The sequence below is a fragment of the Sceloporus occidentalis genome, unplaced genomic scaffold, assembly GCF_023333645.1.
Source record: "Sceloporus occidentalis isolate IW3139 unplaced genomic scaffold, rSceOcc1.0.p SCAF_19, whole genome shotgun sequence".
NCBI lineage: Eukaryota > Metazoa > Chordata > Lepidosauria > Squamata > Phrynosomatidae > Sceloporus > Sceloporus occidentalis.
This window is the reverse complement of record NW_028316999.1, coordinates 6949660-6975568: the sequence shown is the minus strand read 5'-3', so window position 1 is coordinate 6975568 and position 25909 is coordinate 6949660. Positions and strand designations below refer to the sequence as shown.

The window sequence follows — 25909 nt, the reverse complement described above, 5'->3', positions numbered from 1 at the left end:
GTAATAGAAAAAAGTCAAGGCCAGGATGTACAAGAACTTTGTGTAACATAGCGCTATTTCACAACGTTAGACTACAGACCTTACAGAATATCATTTTGTGATTTACACCTTTATTGGACAGGCATTTGATTCTGACCATGATTAATATGTTTAGTCACTTGTGCATCACCTATGCATTTGCCTACACTTCACATGCAGCACGTATATGCAGTGTACATATAAGCACTACACTGCCTCTACACTAAACTCTACTTCTAATCCATGGGAGGATCAATACGTAGAAGTGACAGCATCTCACAAGCTTGCCACAAATGCCTTCCATCACATTAAATGTGGATGTAGTCCTGGTTCTACCAATCGGAAACCACATACTACAAAGAAAGATTAGCACATTCTACTAAAGAATCATGTAATCAAGTTGTTACAGGTTCATAGTGACATCACCATCTGACATTTATGAGAATACTAACATTTGGAAAATATATAAATGTCTACACTGCGGTATAGCCTATAAGTGTATTGTTCCTTTAATCCAGTATTTCTCAAATGAGGCGGCCATGCAGCTTGGCTCAGGATAGTGGGGCTAATTAGTGGATGTGTCTACAGCCAACGCCAACAACTCTTTTGTCCATGTCTGTCCCAAGTCCCTTATTATTACCAGTAACTCCCAATTTGTTAGAATATCGGTTCGGAAGCACAAAGCAGTTGTCCGGACAGTGAGTGAAGGAATGCAGTCAGGGGGTACTATCTGTTCAATTACTACATTCTTACTCTGAATTAGCCATCCCTTGCTGACAAAACTTATCAGCAATAAGTCCTTGCGCCCGCTAATTAAAATGGGTGCTCTCCACGGATGCGGATAAGGCAAAACATGCACACTCGCACAAAAATGACTTTAGAGGGATTCCAGTGTCAAGTAACTCAGCGCACTTAAAAAGGATGCCCATGGGGGAAAGAAATTCTCCTTGAGAATAAAATAGTGCTGTATACAGGAATGTGTGTTAGCAATGATAAAAACCTGGTTTTCTCAAATTCTGCTCCAATAAACATTCTTTATCTGCAGAGTTGGAATCTGCTATTATTGTTGTTCATGTGATGCTTTGGGTGACTTTCCCTGCCCAAACACCACACTTAGACAGTTCTTTATGGCAATGATAAAGACCAGCTTGTACAATTATCCCCTTAACGTCCATTGACAGGTCAGGTACATCACAAAAAATGGTCACTTTACGACCTATAACGTGCCTGGCATGTAATTTTAGATTTCTTCGCTTAAACGGTGTTGCTGTAATGCCTCCATGTCGAGACATTTAGCAACACCGACATCAGCATCATGGGCCATGTCTGGCCACTCCCCCCAAAGATCACCTCCTATACTTCAATGATGTCGCTGAAATGCCTCGATCATGACACCGCTCACCACAGGGCGCGCTGTGATTTTGCCACTCGTAAGATGGCGGCGCGTCCTTTTTAAAAGGTTGAATACAGGTACTGGATTATGGGTGTTTGTCTAATAGATTGGCCTAAAATAACGAATATGCACTAGTTTTTTTTTTTTTTTTTAAACAAACCAAAGCAACAACAAAAAAATCTGAGTTAGAGTCACACAGACTAATAAGTAGAAGCACTCTTTACACTAGCTGGGAAAATGGTATAATTCATCCTTAACCCCTTAACGACAATTCCCGTACATGTACGGGGTTGCCGGGCAACGTGTTAACGACAATGCCCGTACATGTACGGGCTGCCGTTAAATAGCTGCATTGCCGCGATCGCGGCTTTTTCGCCGCGATCGGCGGCTTTGCAGCATCCACGGAAGCCTCACAAGTGAGGCTGACCGTGGATCCGGGGAGGGCAGCCCTCCCCGGAAGAAAAATGGCCGCCGCCGCACCGACCATCAAAGATCGCGGCGGCGCACGGCTAAAACTGCTTAGGAAGCGATCGAAATCGCTTCCTAAGCATAAACTATGTTGCTGACATGCCTCAGTATCGAGGCACATCAGCAACACTACCCCCCTACCCCGATCGCCTTGTGATTGCTCCGAGGAGCAACCACAAGTGCCATCCTGTGAATGACGTTGCCGTCATTCACAGGATGGCATTAGCAATAGATCTGAGTTCAGAGGGTCTATCCAGACCCTCTTGAGAACTCTCGAGCTCCTCCTGCAGGTTGAATGCAGGTACTGCATCCAACCATGCAAGGTCAATAGAGCACAGCTCACTAATGAGAGTGACTAGTTAAAAAAAAAAAAAAAAATTTAAATAAATAATTGGTCAAAAATGTTTTAAAAAAATTTAAAAAATATGGTAACATGTAAAAATCCCCACTGTCACCAAAAAAAAAAAAAAAGTTTTTAATAAGCAAGTCCTAAAATGCTTTATCTTTAAAAAACATTCCAGCATGGAAAGAGTTAAAATATTGGCATTACAAATGCCCATAGGGTGTCTAGTATTAAAAAATATATGATTTGATGGGGTAAATTGAAATGGCCGGCTTCAAAGATGTCCCAAATATATCCCAAAAATGGGACATGGGGCAGATATCTAAATGGCAAAAAAATACACACCTCACAAAGGCGGCCTTTTACCTCCCAAATAACCCAACAAACCCATGCATGGGGGGTATCACTGCGCTCAGGAGATGTTACTGAACACATATTGGGGTGTTGTTTGACATGGACATACACCAGGAGCGATAAATTTATACCTGGAAGCACAACATGTGTGAAAAAAATACAAAAAAAATTTACTACCATAAAGTTTCACAAAGGGTGGTGGTAAAATTAGTGCATGGAAAGGGTTAAAATACCAGCATTTCAAATACCTTGGGGTGTCTAGTTTTTAAAAATATATGATTTGATGGGGTAAATTACGTTGGCCGGCTTCAAAGATACCCGAAATGGCACATGGGGTGCAGAATTACCAGATTTGGAAAAAAAGGTTTTGAAATGGCAAAACGCTACCTGTACTTATTGCCCCATAACGTGCAGAAAAAAGCAAAAAAACATAAAAACATTGGGTATTTCTAAACTCAGGACAAATAGTAGAATCTATTTAGCAGGTTTTTTCATTAGTTTTTGCAGATGAGTAAAAGTTTTCTGTTTAAAAAGTGAGAGAAAGTATTTTTTTAACAAAAAATCCCCATTTTTTATCATTTTTTTTATAGTAAATTAGATGATATGATAAAATGAATGGTATCTAAAGAAAGCCCTGTTTGTCCTGAAAAAAACAATATATGTGTGGGAGCACGAAATGAGAAAGAAGAAAATCACAGCTAAACAGTAACACTGAAAAACGTTAAAAAAGCCATTGTCCCACAATATACTACGAGTAAAAACCCCTATTGTCCTTAAGGGGTTAAACTGCCCAGCGTACGACTTTTCTAAATAACTGCGCATCTCAGAAAACACTTGTGTGATTTAAAGTCTCTTTGGTTTCACAGAAAAATAAAATTACCCCAAGAGCTAATCATCTCTTAGATTGGTGACCAAGGAATTAACCAGAAAAGAAAGGGCTCTTTTAAAAACCACCATCTAGCATAAACACCATGAAGCTCTAGAGTGCCACATATACTGACTAAAAATATTCCAACCAGACCGGCATTTACGCCATCCTCAAGTGTAAAGGAGTGCGACTCACAAAATCCATTAGCCGAAATAAAACAGACTACAATAAATTACCTGATAAAATTCCAATATGACCACAGATCTCCGATTAATTAACATAACATTTTGTGAATACCGACAGAGTATGAACTCCATATTAATGAAATGCTTCAACCCCCAAAATGAAGCAGCAGCTACTTTGGGATACATATTCATTCACTTAGATGCAGTAAGTCCAAGCAAAATGATCGTGTATTAAAAAAGAGGGGGGGGGGGGGCGGAGTGCCATGTTCTGATAAATGTAATGTACAAGTAGTACAGAAAATGGAGATTCCTCTATGACCTCCACTTTCTCTCCTGTTCAGTTTTAATTATTTTTTTATGAATCCCAATCTTTCACATTTGGCTATAGTTACATACTTATTGAAGACCCAAACAATTTTAGCTCCCACACATTTTAATACATTGGACTTATTTCATGAAAGGAAGTGGTTTTACCACCACAGAACTAATGGAATGGTCCAATCACCAGAACCACTTTTCCATACAAAAAATAAAAATACGAATACACAAAAAATAAACATCAAACACACCTTCATTGTGTTCTACGTCCATGGCAGCATCGCTTGTACCTGGAGAAATTAAAAGACAAACCAAATCCTGGTTTCAGAGACCATTACATTTTATTTTGGTGAAAAAAAAAAGAAAAAAAATCCTATGAAACCCAGGTGAACGAGATTAACTTTATCATCGAACCGGTACAGTTCTGCAAATTACAGTTAACATGAGGTGATTTACTGAGCAAGCTCAGCCCTTTTTCCATGATACAGCAACTGGGGTCGACGTTTGAAAGTATAAGTTGGATAAGTTGAATCCTCCACTGCAGCCTCCTAGTTTAGTGACCTGACAAGTATCCACAAATCCCATCAAATAGAGGGAATTTCTGGGAATGTACAGGACTGCTGAGCTAATCAAACATGCTTACATGCGTTTCCTTTGTTTGCACATGCTTGGCTGAATACATGCACACATTTACCAACCCCTCAAAGCTGGAGAAACTAGCTTAGAGACATCTGTATTCAGTCATTAGCATTCAAGCAGAAGAATTGTAACAATATTTTCCAGTCAAGGACATGAAATGTAGAGACCTTTAGGGAAGAGAGACCTCTTAAGAGCACCAAAGCCAATTGAGTGCTCTTGTACGCATTGTTCAAGGTTTAATAGTAAATGTACTTTACATTAGTGAGAGGCTGTGGCTTCTTAATCCCTCAGAGGTCTGGAGCAGCCAAGTAGAGCCTTCCATGCATGTGCACAGGCGTCTCAAAGAACCCCATCTACAGCATTCGCCAATCAAGCTCTGGAGCATGGAGTATACCCACATGCAAAGAGCCAAACACATATACGCAGGCTCTGAATAATCCCCCATGCATTTATAAAAGGAACTCATCATATACATTAAAGTGCATGCTTTAACCATCTCACTAAAGAGTATTATGCTTTCTTACCAACAAGACCCATAATGCTAGGACTTAAATAACTGGAACTGAAAAATATAGGGACTAGTTTTTCATCTTTTGGCAAACTAGTCCACATTAACTGCACTATTTGGTTAAATGGATATTCCAGCCATCGTAGGCACCCTCCCCGGGGCATCAACATCGGCCATATACAATATCGCGAAAACAAAAACACACACATGTGGAAAGTTTGATTTAATTCAGATGGATTTGTAGTATTTTGATTTGAGACATGCAGTTCACCCCGGCCTTTCACCTGGAGCAGTATCAGATATGCTGTTTAACAAGGCACACATCACGTCTCCTTCCATATGATGAGGGTTAAGGATGTGAAAAGGTCTCAGGGTCTTCTTAAATTGGTTCTCAAGCTCCAGGAAGCCTTTATCCCCCGAGAGAATGGTGAAAGGCATTTGTTTTGGTAGCTGTTCATCTAAACGACCAGCCTAAAGTGTAACAAAAAATATGTGAAAAACATGTTTTCGAGAACGTAGCTACAAACACTCCAAGACATCTGAAAAGTTATTTAATTCACCTATTACTTCAGACAACTGAATATCAACGAAAGCATTCTTTAGACACATACATATAAGTTTCAAGCTTTAAGTATTCTTTATAAGGCAGTGCAGACCAACTACTTGGTACAAGTGCAGATACAGTAGCATGTTTTCTTAATATCCTGGAAACTACAGGAATAGGCTGCTGCGATTAAAGGAATACAAGGTAAAAAAATAAGGTGAATGCAGATAAGACATCAATTGGCTTGACCAGCAGATTCCACAGAAAGATGTTGTCTGGGAACAAGGTGACAGAATATCTGCTCCTGGTCTGTAAATGTTTAATTAAGTTTCTCCTGAGGTTGATATCATGCTGGAGGAGAAAGTGGAAAATACATGTACCTCCCTATGGAGAACTTCTTTATTCCTGATCACGAGAAAATCTTTAACATACATGAGCCAAATAACACAAAAAGGTTCTTTAAAACCTGACCTTCAAATTTGATCCTCAAAACCATGACATGCAACTCCAATTACTACATGTTACCCCCGACAATTTAAATGTCAACCATGGCATACCAAAACCACACAGCTTCTTTAGAAGTGTTGCTGCACACCTGAACGCTACTTCAGAAAATCAAAATCCAGCAAAGACTTTACTCACTATAAATTCATGCTTCACACCTACAACTCTGCTCTCTCACTCGCCAAACAGCTTTACTTCTCCACTCTCATATCCTCCGTCTTCCAACCCACAACGACTTTTTTCTACTTTCAACTCCCTTCTCTATTCCTCCACACCCACACCACAAACCTCTCTCACTGCCCAAGATCTTGCTACCCACTTCAAAGAGAAGATTGAGACTATTGGAAAGGCCTCTCTTCCTTACAACTCCCTCCTACACCACTCACCCCCACTCCTACTATACTAACTGCCTTTTCCCCTACAACCGAAGAAGAAATTTCTTCCTTCCTCTCACCCAACAACCTGTCCCCTTGATCCTATCCCTTCACACCTCACAAAGTCTCTATGTCCATCCCTTGGTCCATCACTTACCCAACTATTTAATCTCTCTCTATCATCTGGAACTGTACCATCTGCCTTCAAGCATGCGCTAATCACACCCATTCTAAAGAATCCTTCCTCAGATCCCGCCTGTTTGACTAACTACCGCCCTATCTCTCAGTTTCCTTTTACACTCTAAGCTGCTTGAAAGGATTGTGTAAAATCGCCTCACTAACTTCCTCTCCTCTAATTCCCTCCTTGACCCTCTACAGTCTGGTTTCAAACCCCTTCACTCTACTGAAACAGCTCTAACAAAAAAAAGTCTCCAATGACTTGCTCTCTGCCAAAGCAAAAGGTCACTTCTCTATTCCAATACTACTGGATCTCTTTGCTGCTTTCGATACTGTTGATCACCACCTTCTTCTAGACTCACTTGCTTCTATAGGCATTCGAGATACAGCTCTCTCCTGGATCTCCTCATATCTGTCTAACCGTTCCTTCTCTGTCAACTTCTCTGGCAAGACATCGCCCCTTCAACTTTCGGTTGGCGTCCCCCAAGGTTCAGTCCTTGGCCCTCTGCGATTCTCTCTTTATACTTCCTCTCTTGGCAAACTAATCAACTCATTTGGCCTCCAGTATCATCTATATGCAGATGACACCCAAATCTACCCGTCATCTCCTGATCTCTCTCCATCTCATGTCCTGTATTACCAATTGCTTGTCTGCTATTTCTTCATGGATGTCACGCTACCTGAAACTTAATCTTTCTAAAACTGAACTCATTATCCTCCCTCCTTCCATCTCCACTCCACTACCTGAATTCTCTATCACCATTAACACGACTATCTCTCCTACTAACCAGGCCCGATGCCTTGGGGTCATCCTTCACTCAAACCTCTCCTTCCTCTGTCACATTCAGTCCCTCGCCAGATCCTGCTTGCACCTAAAAAACATCTCTCGTATCCGCCCATTCCTCACCCAAGAATCCACAAAAACTCTGGTTCATTCACTTATTTCCCATCTTGACTACTGCAACACTCTTCTGGTTGGCACTCCACTGTCGCGACTCTCTCCTCTACAGTCTATCCTAAATGCCGCTGCTAGGCTCATCTCTTCCTTGCACGTCGCTCCTCTTCTGCTTCCCCCTCTGTGAAATCTTCCACTGGCTCCCAATTACCTTTAGAATTAAATTTAAAATCCTGGAACTGACATATAAGGCCATCCATAATACTGCTCCTCCATACATTTCTGACCTCATTAGCAAATACTCTCCTACTCGAACCCTACGTTCTTCCCATGGGCTAAGGCTCTCTCTCCTCTTCCTTTTCCCGTCTACAAGACTTCACTCGAGCTGCCCCATATCTCTGGAATCTACTCCCAAGGAACCTTCAGCATTCACCCTCCCGACATTCAAGAAACATCTAAAAACCCACTTCTTCAGAGAAGCTGCACCATGTTAGCTGCTAGAACTTCCTTGTCATCGATACAACCACCACACTACCTCTCACCCTTTCTCTGTGCCTTTAGTTTGTAAGCTTGTGAGCAGGGCTCTCCCCACAAAATGTATCAGTTTGTCTTAGTCTGTCAATTCTTGTCATACCCCTTGAATTTATGTATTGTATTAAGTGCTAAGTAAACTGTTGACGCTATATAAATATAATAATAATAATAATAGTACAATAAACTACAGGTCCTTGTTGCCTCTGCAAAATTAGGTCTTAAACGTTTACAATTAAACAAGGCAATCGCTCCACCACCAATTCCAGGCAGAATTCCTGGATGTGAGCAAAATCATAAATATCAAGTCTAGTACAAACAAGCATGAAAACAAGAAAGAGAAATCCGCTTGTTAATCTGCCTGCAGGTATACAAGAAACAAGATCCTATTTATACCTTACAGAAGTATTCAAACTTTTGAGAACTGCCATGAAGAGCTACTTGTTGTCATGTCATTTCTCGAGGAGTGATCGCTGCTTTTCTCTCTGCCTCTCACCGACTGTTTTTAGCTGCTTCATTAATCTATTATAGACCAATCAGCTGTCTTTCTACAACTATCCGATGTTTTACATTTAGGCTCAAGAACCGGGGGTAAGAAAAAAAATCTTAGTGCAGATCCATAGATATATGGTAAAGATAAACAAAAAATGAAAAAGTGGATATAGATGATCATATTTAACCACACAACATCCAAGCTGGCTATTTTTTTTTTTTTAAAACATTTTGGGTTGTTCACTGCACATGTTCCGAACATAGTCAACGGTAAAGTAAGCAAAATGATAAATATATGTAAAAGAACTAGGGCTGCAACTAACGATTATTTTCATAATTGATTAGTTGGCCGATTAATCGGATTAAAAAAAATGGAAATTTTTAATTTATTTAAAATTTAATAAAGTAACGTAGGATGTTAAAAACAAACGGCAGAAAAAAAAAACTTTGATAAAAATGCATTTCTTGTTTTTATTTCCTAACCTGCCCCCCAGTTATGCACATTTGAGCCCAGACTTGCCACACTGCCCTCCCCACATATGCCTTATATACCCTATATGCCTTATATAGCCCCAGATATGTCACTCCGTCCTCCCCAGGTATGCCGTATACCCCCCTGATATGCCATAGTGCCCTCAGACTTTCAGACTCGTTCACAGACACAATACTTTTATAAATAAATACAGGGTTAATCTTCACTGCCCCCAGGATTTAGATTCCCCTTAGTATGCCCCCCTTTACCTCTAACTGCACCTTAAGTTAATTAACCCTCAGTCCTCGGCATTAAATTAATCCCGGAGAGAAGACCCCCATCAACCACAACTGCCCCTAAATTAACTATAACTGCTCCTAAATTAACCCTAAATACCCCATTAACTACAACTGCCCCTAAATTAACCCTAAACACCCCATTATCTACAACTGCCCCTAAGTTAACCCTAAACACTCCATTAACTACAATTGCCCCTAAATTAACCCCCACCTCCCCTAACTTTCAGCAGCCCAAATTTAAAGTTTATACTCAGTAGGAGCTGCTGCTTTGAGTCACAAACGGATTATAAAACGAGGGGAGTTTTTCAGAGCATTTGCTCTGAAAAAACTAATTTTATAATCGATAAAAATCGATTCAACTAATCGATAATGAAATTCATTGCCAACAAATTTCATTATCGATTATTATCGATTTCATCGATTAGTTGTTGCAGCCCTAAAAAGAACGACTGTTTATATGCCGCCCTTAGTCACAATGAGAAGGCTGAGGTTCTTATCTCACAGATGTTTAATGCACATATCAGGTTCCAACTAAGACAGTTACATCAACACCGTAGAACTAAATAAAAATAAATAAGAAAGACAAATCATCAGACATACAGTCAATTACATCAAAAAACACATGACTGGAAACTCATAATTAGACACAAATACACCTACATACCACTTTTGCCTGCTTGTGAACTAAGAGAGGGGTGTGTATCTTGAATTTTCTTAATCAGATGGCTTATGATTCTGAAAGATAACTTTATGACTTCTGATGACAAGACCATTCAATCCTTTATGTAAGTGATTTGTAACAATGCATTATGGGAATAAAATACATTGACAATTATGCTCACAAGCGCCATCTAATGGACACAGAAAACTTTGTGGCTGCACACACACTCCCACCATCACATGTGATTCTTAAAGGAGCTGATATTATAACACATAACTTAACATGAACATTTAGAGGAAACGCATTTTGCACACATTAATCAAATACAATCACGTTACCCTTCCGTTAATCAGCTTCAAGTAATAACACTGTTTTGTGTATGGGTCTTTCTAGATACACTGGCTTACTAGTGCGTGTGCCCTTGTTATCTATTGTTGTGTCACTAACAAGAAGTTTCAGTTTTCTGACCCTGCCATCAGTTCCTGGGAAGACATCTACCACTTTGGCTAGCTTCCACTGATTTCGTGGCACTAAGTCAGTGATGGGCAACCTTTTTGGCGTGGTGTGTCAAAAATCGGCAAAAAATCGAGCATAATTCGCGTGGTGTGTCACTTCGACAAAAAAACATAATTTTGCGCAATTTATAGTTTAAACTACAAAAATGTATAATTGCAATATATAATTGTATTTAACAAACCAAAAACAAATTATTTAACATACCTGCTTAGTAACTACTTACCTTTCAGGAGTCCTGCGGTGGGGGTGCAAGGCCTCTGTCTCCCAGCTCTGCCACTGTATGGAGCAGTATAGAGTGATGGGAGTTATGATGTACTTTAGAGCATAATTATATAATGAAAAATACATTGGAAATGGTACAGCATAACACCCATCACTCTCACACACTTACCAATCCGCATTTACCAATCCACACGCATACCAATCCACACGCATACCAATCCACACGTACACCAATCCACACACATACACCAATCCACACACATACTAATCCACACACATACAACAATCCACACACATACAACAATCCACACACATACACCAATCCACGCACATACACCAATCCACGCACATACACCAATCCACGCACATACACCAATCCACACACATACCAATCCACACACATACCAATCCACACACATACACCAATCCACACATATATACCAATCCACACACATACACCAATCCACACACACATACCAATCCACACACATACACCAATCCACACACATACACCAATCCACACACACATACACCAATCCCCACACATACACCAATCCACTCTCACTGTATGCTTTCCTACCTTTCCTCTTTTCTCCTTACAGCTCCTTTTCCTGCTCTTCGCTCCTCTTCTTCTTCAGTTCTTCTTCCGAGGGCACGGGGTTCAGAGGGCACGGACAGCGGTGGGCGCGGCTTCAGTGTTGTGCGCCGGGATCTGACAACAAACCCCGGCGCACAACAGCTGTTGCCACGCGGATCGCAAGGGAGTGGTATCGGAGGTCTTTAACAGACCTCCGGCTCCCTTGAGTGATTTTAAGCCGGGTTCAAGGGAAATCCTTGAACCGGCTTAAAATCACTCAAGGGAGCCGGTGGTCTGTTAAAGACCTCCGATACCGCTCCCTTGCGAGCCTGCTCCTCCACCGCCCCGCCCCCCGCTAGGTACGCTACTGCACGTCCCCCCCCTTTTTTGGGGGGGTGACACGCGCAGGATTTCCTGCGATTCATCCTCGGCTCCTGCACGGCCGCCGAGGATGAAAGAATCTGTGCTGGAGGAACGGGTCCTCCAGCACAGATTCTTTCATCCTCGGCGGCCGTGCAGGAGCCGAGGATGAATCGCAGGAAATCCTGCGCGTGTCACCCCAAATGGCTACGCGTGTCAGCACTGACACGCGTGTCATAGGTTCGCCATCACTGTCCTAAGACCTGATTCATTTGGCAAACATATTTTAGGAGATTTCCAGCAGGACTGCGGCAGACTAGTCTCCACCCATACTCCACGAAACTGGAGCAAGTATAGTGGGTGAGATGCTGGGACAATCTGGGGGGATTATGGACAGGACAACACAGCACATAATCCCGGGTCCCCTTCATCTCCTCGGTCGCTGCTGCCTTTGCAGCAATGTCCTTGACAGTTCAGATTTAGCTTGATGCCTTCTTTTTTAAGAGGATTTGCTGTTAATCTAACCCAAAAAGTTAGATGTTAGTTGGCGTTCCTGGTGATGTCAGTGGGCGTTCCCGCTGACATCGAAGGAAGCACCCCCATTTAATGGGCAAATGGGCAGGGAGCAGGGCGTGTCAAGACCCCGCATCCTGGAGGATTCGGGTGTTGACCCGGAGCATTGGTGCTTCACCTGGAGTTCTCTGGGTTATGGTGGTGCAGTTAGAGAGAAATTTCTTAGCACTGATCCATAGAATTAGGCTAATACCATAATTAAACAAACTATAATTGTCACTTAAATGTAACTATAGCAACACTGGAAAACTTGTCCCAAAAGGGAGAATGTGCCCAAAGGGAGAAAGGTTAATTAGCAGTAGTCATTTTCAGTTGAAGGGCAATATTCAAGTATCCTCTGAATAATTGTCTACCAAAAAGGCCAGAATTGTCATTTACTCAAAAAACATTATTTTAAAGACCATTGGCTTGGTAGAAACTCAGTATTGACCTGCAACCATTGGAAAAGTATGAAGGGCAAAATAGGAAACTGAAGAATCGAGCTGCTATCAGCACCCAAAGGAGCAGTCCCCTACTGATATCAGCGGGAACACCCCCACGTCATTGGGACCACTCAGTGTCAGTGATGTCAGTGAGCAGTCGCTCCGCAAGGATAGTCTCCGTGTACCCGGAGCCCAGAAGTTTCCAGGTATGTCAATAAGTGTTTATTCCTGATACAGACAATACCGCACTATGCACTTTATTCTGTTTTTCTCCTTGTGAGGTTCTGATCCGTTATGAAGGAGAACTGATCCTGCCACACAAGCTGAGATACGTTTGGAGCGTCTACATTAGACATTAATTGATCGTTTTTAGAGCAAATCTCCACTTTTCTATTTTCTAGTTGTCAGGCTCTTGAGTTTGTGCTGCTCATGTACATGCTGCAGTGTGTACACACTTTGTTTTACTGAATAATAATAAGGCTACAAGGTGCTGCCATTCCTACAACTGCCTGCAGTAGCCATAATCACTGCTCTCTCCGCAGCAGCATTGGGGTAGCTCTGACGTCACCGAGCACCCATCCAAGGAGGAGCTGAGCATCTCCAATCTCTCTCTCCCTTCCGCGGATGGAGAGCTGCTGGTGCTGAGGCTACTTAGTTGGGCAAGGGACCCAGGAAGAGAAACTTTTATTTCGGGGACGTCCCAGCCAATGACACGCGTCTCCTTCACACCCCTCCCCCCCACGCAAATCACAGCATCCTGAAGAGCTGCTGCTGTCACCAGCCACGCCACCCGCGATCAGACACGGCAGTGGGAAGCTCTGCCGAGCTGAGGGTGTCTAACCAGTGCATCTATCCCCCCACTGCCTGTCACCGTGCTGGGAGGGAGACATCTAAATGCTCTGCATGTCTCCTGTGCTGAGTCATGGATTACACTCATCCTGAGGTCTAAAGCCTCAAGTCGAGTCCGTGTGCTGATCATCTACCCTGTGCTGCACAGATCAGCGCTCCCCACCTCCATACGGTGCCTGCTGTAGGTTTGCCTCCTGACTCTCACTATGATTGCTGCAGCCTTCCTGGTGTTGCTGAAACCCTACAGCATCCAATGTGCTCTCATCTTGCTGCTGTTAATTTTGCGCAATTTATAGTTTAAACTACAAAAATGTATAATTGCAATATATAATTGTATTTAATTAACCAAAAACAAATTATTTAACATACCTGCTTAGTAACTACTTACCTTTCAGGAGTCCTGCGGTGGGGGTGCAAGGCCTCTGTCTCCCAGCTCTGCCACTGTATGGAGCAGTATAGAGTGATGGGAGTTATGATGTACTTTAGAGCATAATTATATAATGAAAAATACATTGGAAATGGTACAGCATAACACCCATCACTCTCACACACTTACCAATCCGCATTTACCAATCCACACGCATACCAATCCACACGTACACCAATCCACACACATACACCAATCCACACACATACTAATCCACACACATACAACAATCCACACACATACAACAATCCACACACATACACCAATCCACGCACATACACCAATCCACGCACATACACCAATCCACGCACATACACCAATCCACACACATACCAATCCACACACATACCAATCCACACACATACACCAATCCACACATATATACCAATCCACACACATACACCAATCCACACACACATACCAATCCACACACATACACCAATCCACACACATACACCAATCCACACACATACACCAATCCACACACACATACACCAATCCACACACATACACCAATCCACTCTCACTGTATGCTTTCCTACCTTTCCTCTTTTCTCCTTACAGCTCCTTTTCCTGCTCTTCGCTCCTCTTCTTCTTCAGTTCTTCTTCCGAGGGCACGGGGTTCAGAGGGCACGGACAGCGGTGGGCGCGGCTTCAGTGTTGTGCGCCGGGATCTGACAACAAACCCCGGCGCACAACAGCTGTTGCCACGCGGATCGCAAGGGAGTGGTATCGGAGGTCTTTAACAGACCTCCGGCTCCCTTGAGTGATTTTAAGCCGGGTTCAAGGGAAATCCTTGAACCGGCTTAAAATCACTCAAGGGAGCCGGTGGTCTGTTAAAGACCTCCGATACCGCTCCCTTGCGAGCCTGCTCCTCCACCGCCCCGCCCCCCGCTAGGTACGCTACTGCACGTCCCCCCCCTTTTTTGGGGGGGTGACACGCGCAGGATTTCCTGCGATTCATCCTCGGCTCCTGCACGGCCGCCGAGGATGAAAGAATCTGTGCTGGAGGAACGGGTCCTCCAGCACAGATTCTTTCATCCTCGGCGGCCGTGCAGGAGCCGAGGATGAATCGCAGGAAATCCTGCGCGTGTCACCCCAAATGGCTACGCGTGTCAGCACTGACACGCGTGTCATAGGTTCGCCATCACTGCACTAAGTCATCTTGAAGTAAAACAATGTCATTTGGCTTGGCATTTCGTTTGCTCTTGTTCCATTTACTTCTTTGTTGTAAGTTCAACAGATATTCCTTCCTCCACCTAGTCCAAAACTCATTTGCCAAGAACTGAACTCTCTTCCATCTCTTCTGAAGATAGAGATCTTCTCTTACAAACTCTCCAGGTGGTGGTGCAATGATAGTGGATTTCATTGTTAGAATATGATTCGGTGTCAATGGTTCTGGTCCCACTGGATCATTGATGTGTTCTGAGGTTAATGGTCGACTATTCACAATCGCCATTGCTTCGTACATAAATGTTCTTAAGGATGAACTGTCCAATCTTCTGGCAGATTGGTCTAAAATGGATGATAGAACACTTCTCACAGTCCTAATCTGTCTCCCCCAGACACCACCCATGTGACTGGAAGCAGGTGGGTTCATGACAAAACTACAGCCTAACTCTTTCATACGTTCTTGGTCTATTCCCTTCATCAGTTCCATGAACTCTCTTTTTGCACCGATAAAGTTGGTACCTTGGTCGCTATAGAGTTGACTTACATTTCCACGTATAGAAATAAAACAACGCAGCGCATTAAGGAAAGCATCAGTACTAAGATCATCTAGTACCTCAAGGTGGACAGCTCTCGAACACATGCAGGTAAACAGGAGCCCATATCTCTTCAGCTCTTTCCTTGCATCTTTAACATAAAACGGTCCGAAGCAATCCATACCACTGTAAGTGAACGGAGGAGTGGTTTCCATCCTTTCTGGTGGTAGGTCAGCCATTTTTTGTTCTTGGCTGCATTTTCTTAACTTCCTACACTTAATGCATTTGTAAATAAGAAATGATACCTCACTACTACATCCGAGGATCCAAATGCCATTGGAGCGGATTTCATTGATGGTCATTCCACGACCTTGATGCTGCACCCTTTCGTGGAAGTGCTTTATGAGTAGACGAGATACGTGATGCCCCTTTGGAAGGATGGCTGGGTGTTTGACGTGGGGATGGAGAGCCGCTTGTGTCAATCTTCCTCCCACCCTTAGGATATCATGGTCATCAACAAACGGACTTAGTTTATACAACTTGTTCAACTGCTTTGAATTGACTTCCTTCCCTTGTTTTAGAGACTTGATTTCATCACTGAACACTTCTTCTTGAACTATACGAATTATGAATTGTTCAGCATCCTTTCTTTCTTCAAGCGTTGTTGATTCACTGGATCTTTCTGCCAGACCTTTTACACACTTTGCACAATGTTTGAGTCTCGCTATGGCTTTCACTACCCTTTTCCAATCTGAAAATCTTTGTAGGCGATTTAACAGAGACCTTTCCTCCTTTGTCTTGGTTGCATGTACCTGTGTCATTTTGAGCTCCAGGTCTCTATCATCAATCTCTCCCACCTTGATGTCTTCTTCTTTAGGGAGTTCTTCTTGCCATAGGAAACTTGGTCCAGTGAACCAATTTGACTCGACAAGTTGTTTTGCAGTTAGTCCGCGAGAAGCATGGTCAGCTGGGTTATGCTCTGAAGCAACATACCTCCATTGACTAGGCTCAGTGCTTGACCTGATCTGCTGAATTCGATTGGCTACAAATACATGGAACCGTCTTGCATCATTGTTAATATAACCAAGAACAACCTTGGAGTCGGTCCAGTAGTACTCACAGATACCATCCATGTCTAGCTCTCTCTTTAGCAGGTCACCAATTCTTGTTGCCACAACTGCAGCTGATAGCTCCAGTCTTGGAATTGTTATTATCCGTGTTGGGGCAACTCTTGCTTTACCCATAACAAGCGTGCAGTAGACCTTTCTATACTTAGTCACAGTTCTGAGGTATGAACATACTCCATAGCCAGACGTGCTAGCATCAGAAAAATGGTGTAGCTCATATTGCTTAACATCTTTAAATGTCCTGGACGCATAACAACGTGGTATCTTTACTGAAGACAGATTATGAAGGTCTTGAAGCCAAGCTTCCCAATGCGGTCTGAGGTCATCAGGAAGCGGTTCATCCCAGCCTATCTTGTCCTGACACATCCTTTGTAATATCCTTTTCCCAACTAAAATGAAGGGAGCGACAAATCCAAGAGGATCAAAAATTGAAGCAACTGTAGACAGCACTCCTCTTCTAGTGAAAGCCTTTTCCCTTACTAGTACTCTGAAATGAAACTCATCTGAAGTTACGCACCATTGGACCCCGAGCGCCCTTTCTATTTTTGGCTCTCTTAGGGACAAATCAAAGTCAGTTGCACCTTCAGCACATTCTTTCTTTGGAATTGTAGCTATCACCTTCTTGCTGTTGGTGATGAATTTATGCAAGCGGAGGTTCCCAGTATTGCAGAGATCCCTGGCTTCCTTCACAAGCTGTATAGCGTCTTCCTCCAAGTCTACACTTGCTAGACCATCATCAACATAAAAATTGCGTTGTAGGAACTTCACTGTAGCTTGATTAAATTTGCCTTCACCTTGTGTGGCAAGGTGCTTGAACCCGAAGTTTGCACATCCTGGCGAGGAAGCAGCTCCAAACAGGTGAACCTTCATTCGATACACTGAAGGTAGGGTCTCCATGTTGCCTTCTTCCCACCACAGGAACCTGAGGTAGTCTCGATCCCTTTGAGCAACATGAAACTGATGGAACATACGCTCCACATCACACATAATGGCCACTTGTCCTTTCCGGAAACGGCACAAGACCCCAACCAGAGTATTTGTGAGGTCAGGCCCAGTCAGTAGATGTTCATTCAGGGAAGTATTCTGAAATCTTGCTGAGCAGTCAAAGACGACTCGGATCTTGCCTGGTTTCTGGGGGTGATAAACCCCATGGTGAGGGATATACCATGATGGTTGCCTGTTTATCTCCATCTTTGGAACCCTTTCTGCATCGCCTCTTACTATCATGTCCTTCATGAAAGCCACGTAGTCCCGGTAGTATTGCTCATCTTTCTTCAAACGTTTTTCTAGGCATTTGAGTCTATGTTCTGCACAAGCCTTGTTGTTTGGCAATTCTGGTCGCTCATCTTTAAAAGGTAATGGCATCTCATAGTGTCCATCCTGATTTTTTTTGATACTGTCTTTTAACGTTGCTAGAAACTGTAGGTCTTCTTGTGACATAGAGACTTCTTCATTATTACTTTCAACAAAGTCTGACTCAAAAACCTTCAGTATATCTGCTGAAGTGATGATTTCCTTTACTTTGTTCCTACACACAAAGTAGACTTCAGACTTGATTTTGTGAACTGGGTCAACAGCTGGTAAAACTTGCTTCATAATAATCCTATGACTCACACCGATTTCATCTTCATAGCCACTGTCGGGGTTATTATATCCGATAATGCTCCAACCTAACACAGATCTCTGTGCAAATGGCTGGTCTTCGTTACCGCTGAGAACCTCTCTGGGCATTAAAGCTTGAGGACAGTTGTAGCCTATCAACAACCCTACTTCACAATCAAGTTCAGGAGACATTTCATCTGCAAGATGTTCTAGATGTGACCAATTCCTTGCGGTGTCACATGTGGGTATATGTGATCTATTGGCAGGTATGTAGTCCCTGGTATAAGTTGTTGGTAGATTGATTCTTATTTCAGACTTGATGCCTCTTACTTGTAGTCCATTCAATTTGTGGCTAGATACAACCTTTGTTTTAGAAGTTATTGTAGAAATTTTGAGCTTGACTGGTTCTCTCTTAATATCAAGTATTTCAGCTGTGTCTTGTAAGATGAAGGTAGTGTCACTCTGGGTGTCTAGTAAGGCGTACACTAGGATCTCTTTATTTGGTTTGGCTATTGTTGAGATATATACTGGAATAACTGATGAGGTATGAGTGTTACTTCTTTCTTGAATAACTCTGTTGGACGTTACTTGCTTAGACTCGTGTATCCTCTGTAGTTCAGCTGTTCTTTCTGCAGGTCCTTGATTGATTTTTGACTGCTCTTGATCGGTTTTAACTCGTTGTTCCTGATCTTTATTCTGCCGATCTTGATGTAGGCATGTTGGGTGACGCCGTTCACATTTATCACACACACTTCTGGAGGTACAGTTTTTTGACTTATGACCGGTTTTGAGGCAACCAAAGCATAAGTTCTCTGACTTTACAAACTTCACTATTTCTTCAACTGGTCTTTCCATAATCTTATGGCACTTATGAAGAGTGTGGCCATGTCTCTTACAAAAGGCACACAGGACGCTAGTATTCTCCCTGGAACTTGTAGTGAATGTTTTGGCACTTGAGTTGCGAATGCGTTGAGAGTTAAAATAATCTTGATCGGTTTGCTTAGATCTTTCTTGTTCTGTTGGCTTTATCGCTTGCAGTGAGGTGATGGGGTTGCATGCAATTCTGGCTTCTTTATTAAGAAATTCAACAAAGTATTTGAAATCGGGGAATGCTTTGTGTTCATCTTGGAACTTTGTGACAGCTCTGTTCCAACGTGAACTCAACCACTCTGGTAGTTTTGCTGTTATCCTTTGATTTTCAACGCAGTCATTTAAAGCTTGTAAACCTTGAACATAAGGCATGGCTGAGTCAACACTGCTCAGGAAATCTACAAATTCACGGAGATCTTTGCTGTCTTTGGTGGCAATCTTATGCCATGCTTGTATTTTGTCACGATATGACTTTCCAACTACAAACGGATTTCCAAATCTGTCATCAAGTATGTCCCAGGCAGCATGATAAGCGGTTTCTGTTCCAACCATGAAGTGTCCTTCAATAGCTCTTTTTGCTGGGCCACTTACATACTTGCGTAAAAAGAAAAGCTTTTCTTGGGTTGGTAAGTTCTTGCGGTCAATTAATGTCTGGAAAGACAACTTCCAGTCATTATACTTCAGAGGATCTCCAAAGAAAATAGCAGGTTCTGGAATTGGAATCCTATTGGCTGTAATTGCTTCAACAAGTGCTTTCACAAGGTCATTAGAAGCATCATGAGAGGTAGTAAATATAGCTGATTGAGAAATAGGATCTTGGGTGAATTTAACCCTTTGAGGTGGATAAAGGGGTTGGTTCAAAGGAGCCTTTGCTTGGGTGAGCAGGAATGGCTGAGGAAGAGAACTTGGATCGCTTGGTTGAGAAACATAACCTTCCTTTGTTTGCTGAGGAAGAGAAGCCAAAAGCTGTTCTTCATCTTCCCTTTTGATACTTTCAGCATACACATGTAGCCTTGCTTGTGCTGCATTGTGCCTTTTTAGTTCCTCCAGTCGTTCCACTTCTTTCTTCTTCCTTTCCAACTTAATTTTTATACTGCTGCTTTCTGAAATAAATAGAGCTCTTTTTCTCGCACTCTCAGCTTCTATTTCCCTTTCTTGAGCTTCTCTCTCAGCTGTTAACCTTGCATCCTCTGCCTCAAGTTTTCTAATTTCCTCCTCATATTGATGTTGTGTATTCATTATTTTAATTACCTCTTGCGTCGCTGCTACTTCCGCTGCTGCTTCTTGTTTCTTCTGCAGTGAAGACTGACTGGACATCTTAGAACCAGATCTTAGCTTACTGGAGGTTGTTGAGATCATGCTGGACACAGTGGTTTCAAAAACTGACTCTGACTCAGGCCAGGGTATGTCTTCCAGATCGTTATTGAGAAAGCGTTGAGCCTTTTCATTTGCAGTGCTGGTAATTGCGTAGCACGTGTCATTTTTTCTCCGGATTTCAGGTTCAGGGCTTGAGATACTTCTTATGTCATCATAAATATGGTCGACCTCCGACTGAGTCGCATTAATGATGTTCACAACTTCAATAATCAATTCTGCTTCATCACTATTCTTAATGGCTCTTTTCAACCCATTGATGTGATATTTCCATCTTCTATATTTCTGTTCAAAATCCTTTTTTAGATAATTTAATTTGATGTCTTGTAGAGCTTTACCTCTTTCGGTGAGTATGCGTGTACGTTGGCTTCTTCTAATGTCTGGGAGCTGTGTATTACCTGTGCTCACTTGAGGCTGTTGCATTTGTGCAGCCACTTCAGCTTGCTCATCTGTATCAGCCTGCTGTGTATTGACAATGTCTTGTGCAGTGGTATCTGCAGGGTTAACTTCACTTGCGTTTGACATGCTAAATCTGTTCAGTACTATGTATTGCAATTTTTCAAAGGTAAAGACGTTCTAGTGCAAGCAATGGTAGCAATGCAACATAGCAATAAATGTCAACACACTTGAATGATATATGCACAAATAAAAATACTAAAATTTTAAGCATTTAGTCTGTTCTAAACATACCATATGTACATTTACTTATCAATTTAGTCTTTATAGCGTCTTATAAAGCCATCCAGTGAAAGAAAAATGTCCACTGTTGTCCTTAGAATAAATATGAAATTCCAGCACAATTAAACTTCAGTAGCAGTTAACAAGTTCTTCTGCTAATTGCACTAACTTAAAGGTGCTTCCTTGTTTAGCCTTTACTTGCTCACTGGCTGCTTCAGTCATTTAACTGTGATCACTCCCAATGTTATACTTCCCTTAGAAAACATGTGGCATCTCTTGATGGCTGTCTTCTGCATGCAGCTTTATCATCTCAAGGCCTTCACTGATGCAGTGAAGTGTTCTACTATGCCGCCCTTAGTCACAATGAGAAGGCTGAGGTTCTTATCTCACAGATGTTTAATGCACATATCAGGTTCCAACTAAGACAGTTACATCAACACCGTAGAACTAAATAAAAATAAATAAGAAAGACAAATCATCAGACATACAGTCAATTACATCAAAAAACACATGACTGGAAACTCATAATTAGACACAAATACACCTACATACCACTTTTGCCTGCTTGTGAACTAAGAGAGGGGTGTGTATCTTGAATTTTCTTAATCAGATGGCTTATGATTCTGAAAGATAACTTTATGACTTCTGATGACAAGACCATTCAATCCTTTATGTAAGTGATTTGTAACAATGCATTATGGGAATAAAATACATTGACAATTATGCTCACAAGCGCCATCTAATGGACACAGAAAACTTTGTGGCTGCACACACAGTTTACTTACATGCATGCAAATGGCAAAATCGGCAGCATCTTTTCTATGGCTGCAGCGGGGGTGAAGGAAGAAGGAACCAGTGTCGGAAAGATAAGTAAAAAGTTTGCATTTCACCGGGGGTTTCCACTGGTTCTTCCCACCTGGAAAGACATGAACAAAGACTAGTTTTTTCTCCAGCACATTAATATCTGACAAATGGAATCAACAACAAGTGCCCTTTACAAACAAAAAAAAAAGCGCCAGTTCACGAAAGCAAACATTACTACTCAATTACACTGGAAGTCAGAACTAATAGTTTAAATGGCTGTTATACCTTTATGACCATTTTAATGATTAATGCCATGTTTTAGAGGTCACAATTTTAATGGCGGTACGATCGCACAATATATGCAACCAGTGAACCGGATTACACCGTTGCCTCTCAAACGTAGCTGCCCAGGTATAATATTCGGTTACTGGCTGTAGGTGTTACCTTGGAAGCCCCAGACAAACGTTCCTTGGTTAAGATTTCCTGGTAGATGAGTAAAAATATTTGACCAGTTGTCCAGATCAATAAATATAATGTGTGTCATTGTCCGCAGGAAGTCCAAATCAGGCAAGTCGTTCTCTTTTTCGCCAACACCCGGGAAAAAATAAATATATATTTATCACTAACGTGGATATACACATATATCAACAATAGCACACAGACTTATATCTTCCTCTAGAACAGTGGGTCTCAACCTTCCTAATGCCGCGACCCTTTAATACAGTTCCTCATATTGTGGTGACCCCCAACCATAAAATTATGTAATTACATATTGTGAAATGTGTTTTCCGATGGTCTTAGGCGACCCCTGTGAAAGGGTCGTTAGACCCCCAAAGGGGTCGCGACCCACAGGTTGAGAACTCTGTCAGGGCAACAGAGTGGGTAATACAGATTTTTAACACAGAAAAGATGCTAGCGTGTTATTTGTTCAAGCCACATGCTTTGTTTTCCACAATTCTATATTGAAAGGCTTTAAATAATTTCACTGAAGATATATATTTATATACAGGTCTGGATTTCCTGAAAGAGCAGACAAGGGCTTTGGACTGCATAACCCTGATGAGGACCTAGGTGATCACTGCATCAGTGCCAATGTTACCAGAAACGTGCACTAGAAGTACCCCTAATGAGGATGATAGAGGTACGGAAGAGCACAATTTTTCTAAATTTTCCTCAATGGGACTTTGGTGTTAAATCCACAATAAAATGCCAGATTGGAAATCCTGAAATGTCAGCAAATTTGTTACAGCAATAGAAACTGAAAGAAACCCAGTAGTAAACCAATTGGTTTTATGTGCCCTAAATAGCTCTTTTTCCCCAAATATCTTATGCCTTATCTAGTCAATCTGTATTATAATACCTGTATCCATTCTTTGCACCTGTGCACATTTCTTCTCAGGTGAAGCGGTCTCAGACCCTCTGCTGCTTTTCCTTCTCTGCCGGGGATGGGCCACCTTGTGTGAGTTTGGTTTCACACATGCACCACTGGCTGTGAATTGAAAGACATTGTGCGGATTCTCTAAATTCCCATGACAGCTTTGAATTTTGGGTTTCCGAAGGAAACAGTGCTTGTCGTGATAGTGGCTTTGAGCACTCTTCGTGTCGGCGAATGACTTGGTACATGAGCTGCACTTCACAACAAAATCCTTGTCAGTAAGAGGACTGTCTATCTTGCAATTATGTTCTTTAAAGTCTTGAAGCGATTGGCCTGTTACTGCACAGATACAGCAGCTGTACCAGAGATGGCCTTTCTTCAACAAGCCTTCCAAGCAACGACCGTTCTCTACTTTTCTGACCTTTTTGTTCGCGTAGGAATCCAGACATCCACAAGTCAACCGATCTCCATTCTGAACTGGGTTTTGTACTGGATATTCTGGAACTTTGGCAGGAGCATGGATTTCATCTGGAACAAATGCATAGTCTGAGCTGTGGAAGCCCTCATAGTGGTTATGAAAGTCCACCTCCTTATCAAAATAGAGATCCTCACATAGGCCACAAAAATATCTAATTTTTATGTTGCCATCATGTTGCTGCTGACTGTGTCGATACAGGGTCTCAATTTTGTGGAAGTGCTTTTTGCATGTGTCACAGCTATATTTGTGAAACTGATGGATGTTCAAAGATTTGCAGTGCTGTTTAACAGTCTTTTCAGAGTCAAACATCTCCTCACAAATGTGGCACTGCCATTTCCCTGAACATGGCCAGCGGGACGTCGATGCTGTAGCTCGTGATATGGGTGGACTCTGTGTGGTCGTAGATGTGGATGGAAGGGACTGCTCCTCGGCGTCTTGCTCAAAATAGTAGGAATGCCCTCCATGGTAGTCAGTCACATGCAACATCATGTCCTTGAGCCCTGGAACCTGAGTGTTGCAGGCTTTACACCAGTAACGGAAGTTATTCAAGTGTGCCCCTCCATGGAATCGGCTCATGTGAAGATGAATAATTGACAAATCCCCAGCAAGCTTGCCGCAGACCATGCATTTGTGGCAAATTGTGTTTTCCTCCATGATGTGCTTTTCTACTTCCGGTTCAGTGGCAAACTTTTTTAAGCATTCACAGAACCACGCGGTCACAGTCATCACAGAACTTTCACCGCTCTCTTTTTTCCCACGGTATCCATTGAGGGTCATGTTTTTCGTGTCTCTTGAGCGCTTCATTAAAGGCGTACTTGGTCTATCACTTTTTAAGGTTCTTTTGAGCAGTGGTTTCAATCTAGCATTTGATGCAGATAAGCAAAAGTCAGCCACAGTTCTCACTCCTTCGTTGAGATAACAAAACGCCAGAATTGATTCTTCCATGTTAGTGATGATTTTCCCTCTGTGTTTAGTCTTTTCGAAGTGTTTTGTTACATGTGCATCACTGTTTAAGACTTGCCTACAAACAGCACATAAAGCTTTAACTCGAAACACCGCTGCAACTTCAGCTCTTTTTCTCGCACTCTCAGCTTCTATTTCCCTTTCTTGAGCTTCTCTCTCAGCTGTTAACCTTGCATCCTCTGCCTCAAGTTTTCTAATTTCCTCCTCATATTGATGTTGTGTATTCATTATTTTAATTACCTCTTGCGTCGCTGCTACTTCCGCTGCTGCTTCTTGTTTCTTCTGCAGTGAAGACTGACTGGACATCTTAGAACCAGATCTTAGCTTACTGGAGGTTGTTGAGATCATGCTGGACACAGTGGTTTCAAAAACTGACTCTGACTCAGGCCAGGGTATGTCTTCCAGATCGTTATTGAGAAAGCGTTGAGCCTTTTCATTTGCAGTGCTGGTAATTGCGTAGCACGTGTCATTTTTTCTCCGGATTTCAGGTTCAGGGCTTGAGATACTTCTTATGTCATCATAAATATGGTCGACCTCCGACTGAGTCGCATTAATGATGTTCACAACTTCAATAATCAATTCTGCTTCATCACTATTCTTAATGGCTCTTTTCAACCCATTGATGTGATATTTCCATCTTCTATATTTCTGTTCAAAATCCTTTTTTAGATAATTTAATTTGATGTCTTGTAGAGCTTTACCTCTTTCGGTGAGTATGCGTGTACGTTGGCTTCTTCTAATGTCTGGGAGCTGTGTATTACCTGTGCTCACTTGAGGCTGTTGCATTTGTGCAGCCACTTCAGCTTGCTCATCTGTATCAGCCTGCTGTGTATTGACAATGTCTTGTGCAGTGGTATCTGCAGGGTTAACTTCACTTGCGTTTGACATGCTAAATCTGTTCAGTACTATGTATTGCAATTTTTCAAAGGTAAAGACGTTCTAG

General features: G+C 42.2%; 1 protein-coding gene across 1 annotated transcript; it reads right to left on the bottom strand.

Annotated features, from left to right (window-relative positions):
- Positions 1 to 5361: 5361 nt before the first annotated feature.
- LOC149302363 (E3 SUMO-protein ligase ZNF451-like) lies at positions 5362 to 25854 on the bottom strand. The gene is made up of 4 exons (XM_089482440.1): positions 23511 to 25854; positions 22595 to 22753; positions 22132 to 22262; positions 5362 to 5565 (listed from the first exon to the last, which is right to left on the bottom strand). Exons 1-4 carry the CDS (start codon positions 25852 to 25854, stop codon positions 5362 to 5364), a joined length of 2838 nt encoding a protein of 945 aa, XP_089338566.1.
- Positions 25855 to 25909: the final 55 nt, after the last annotated feature.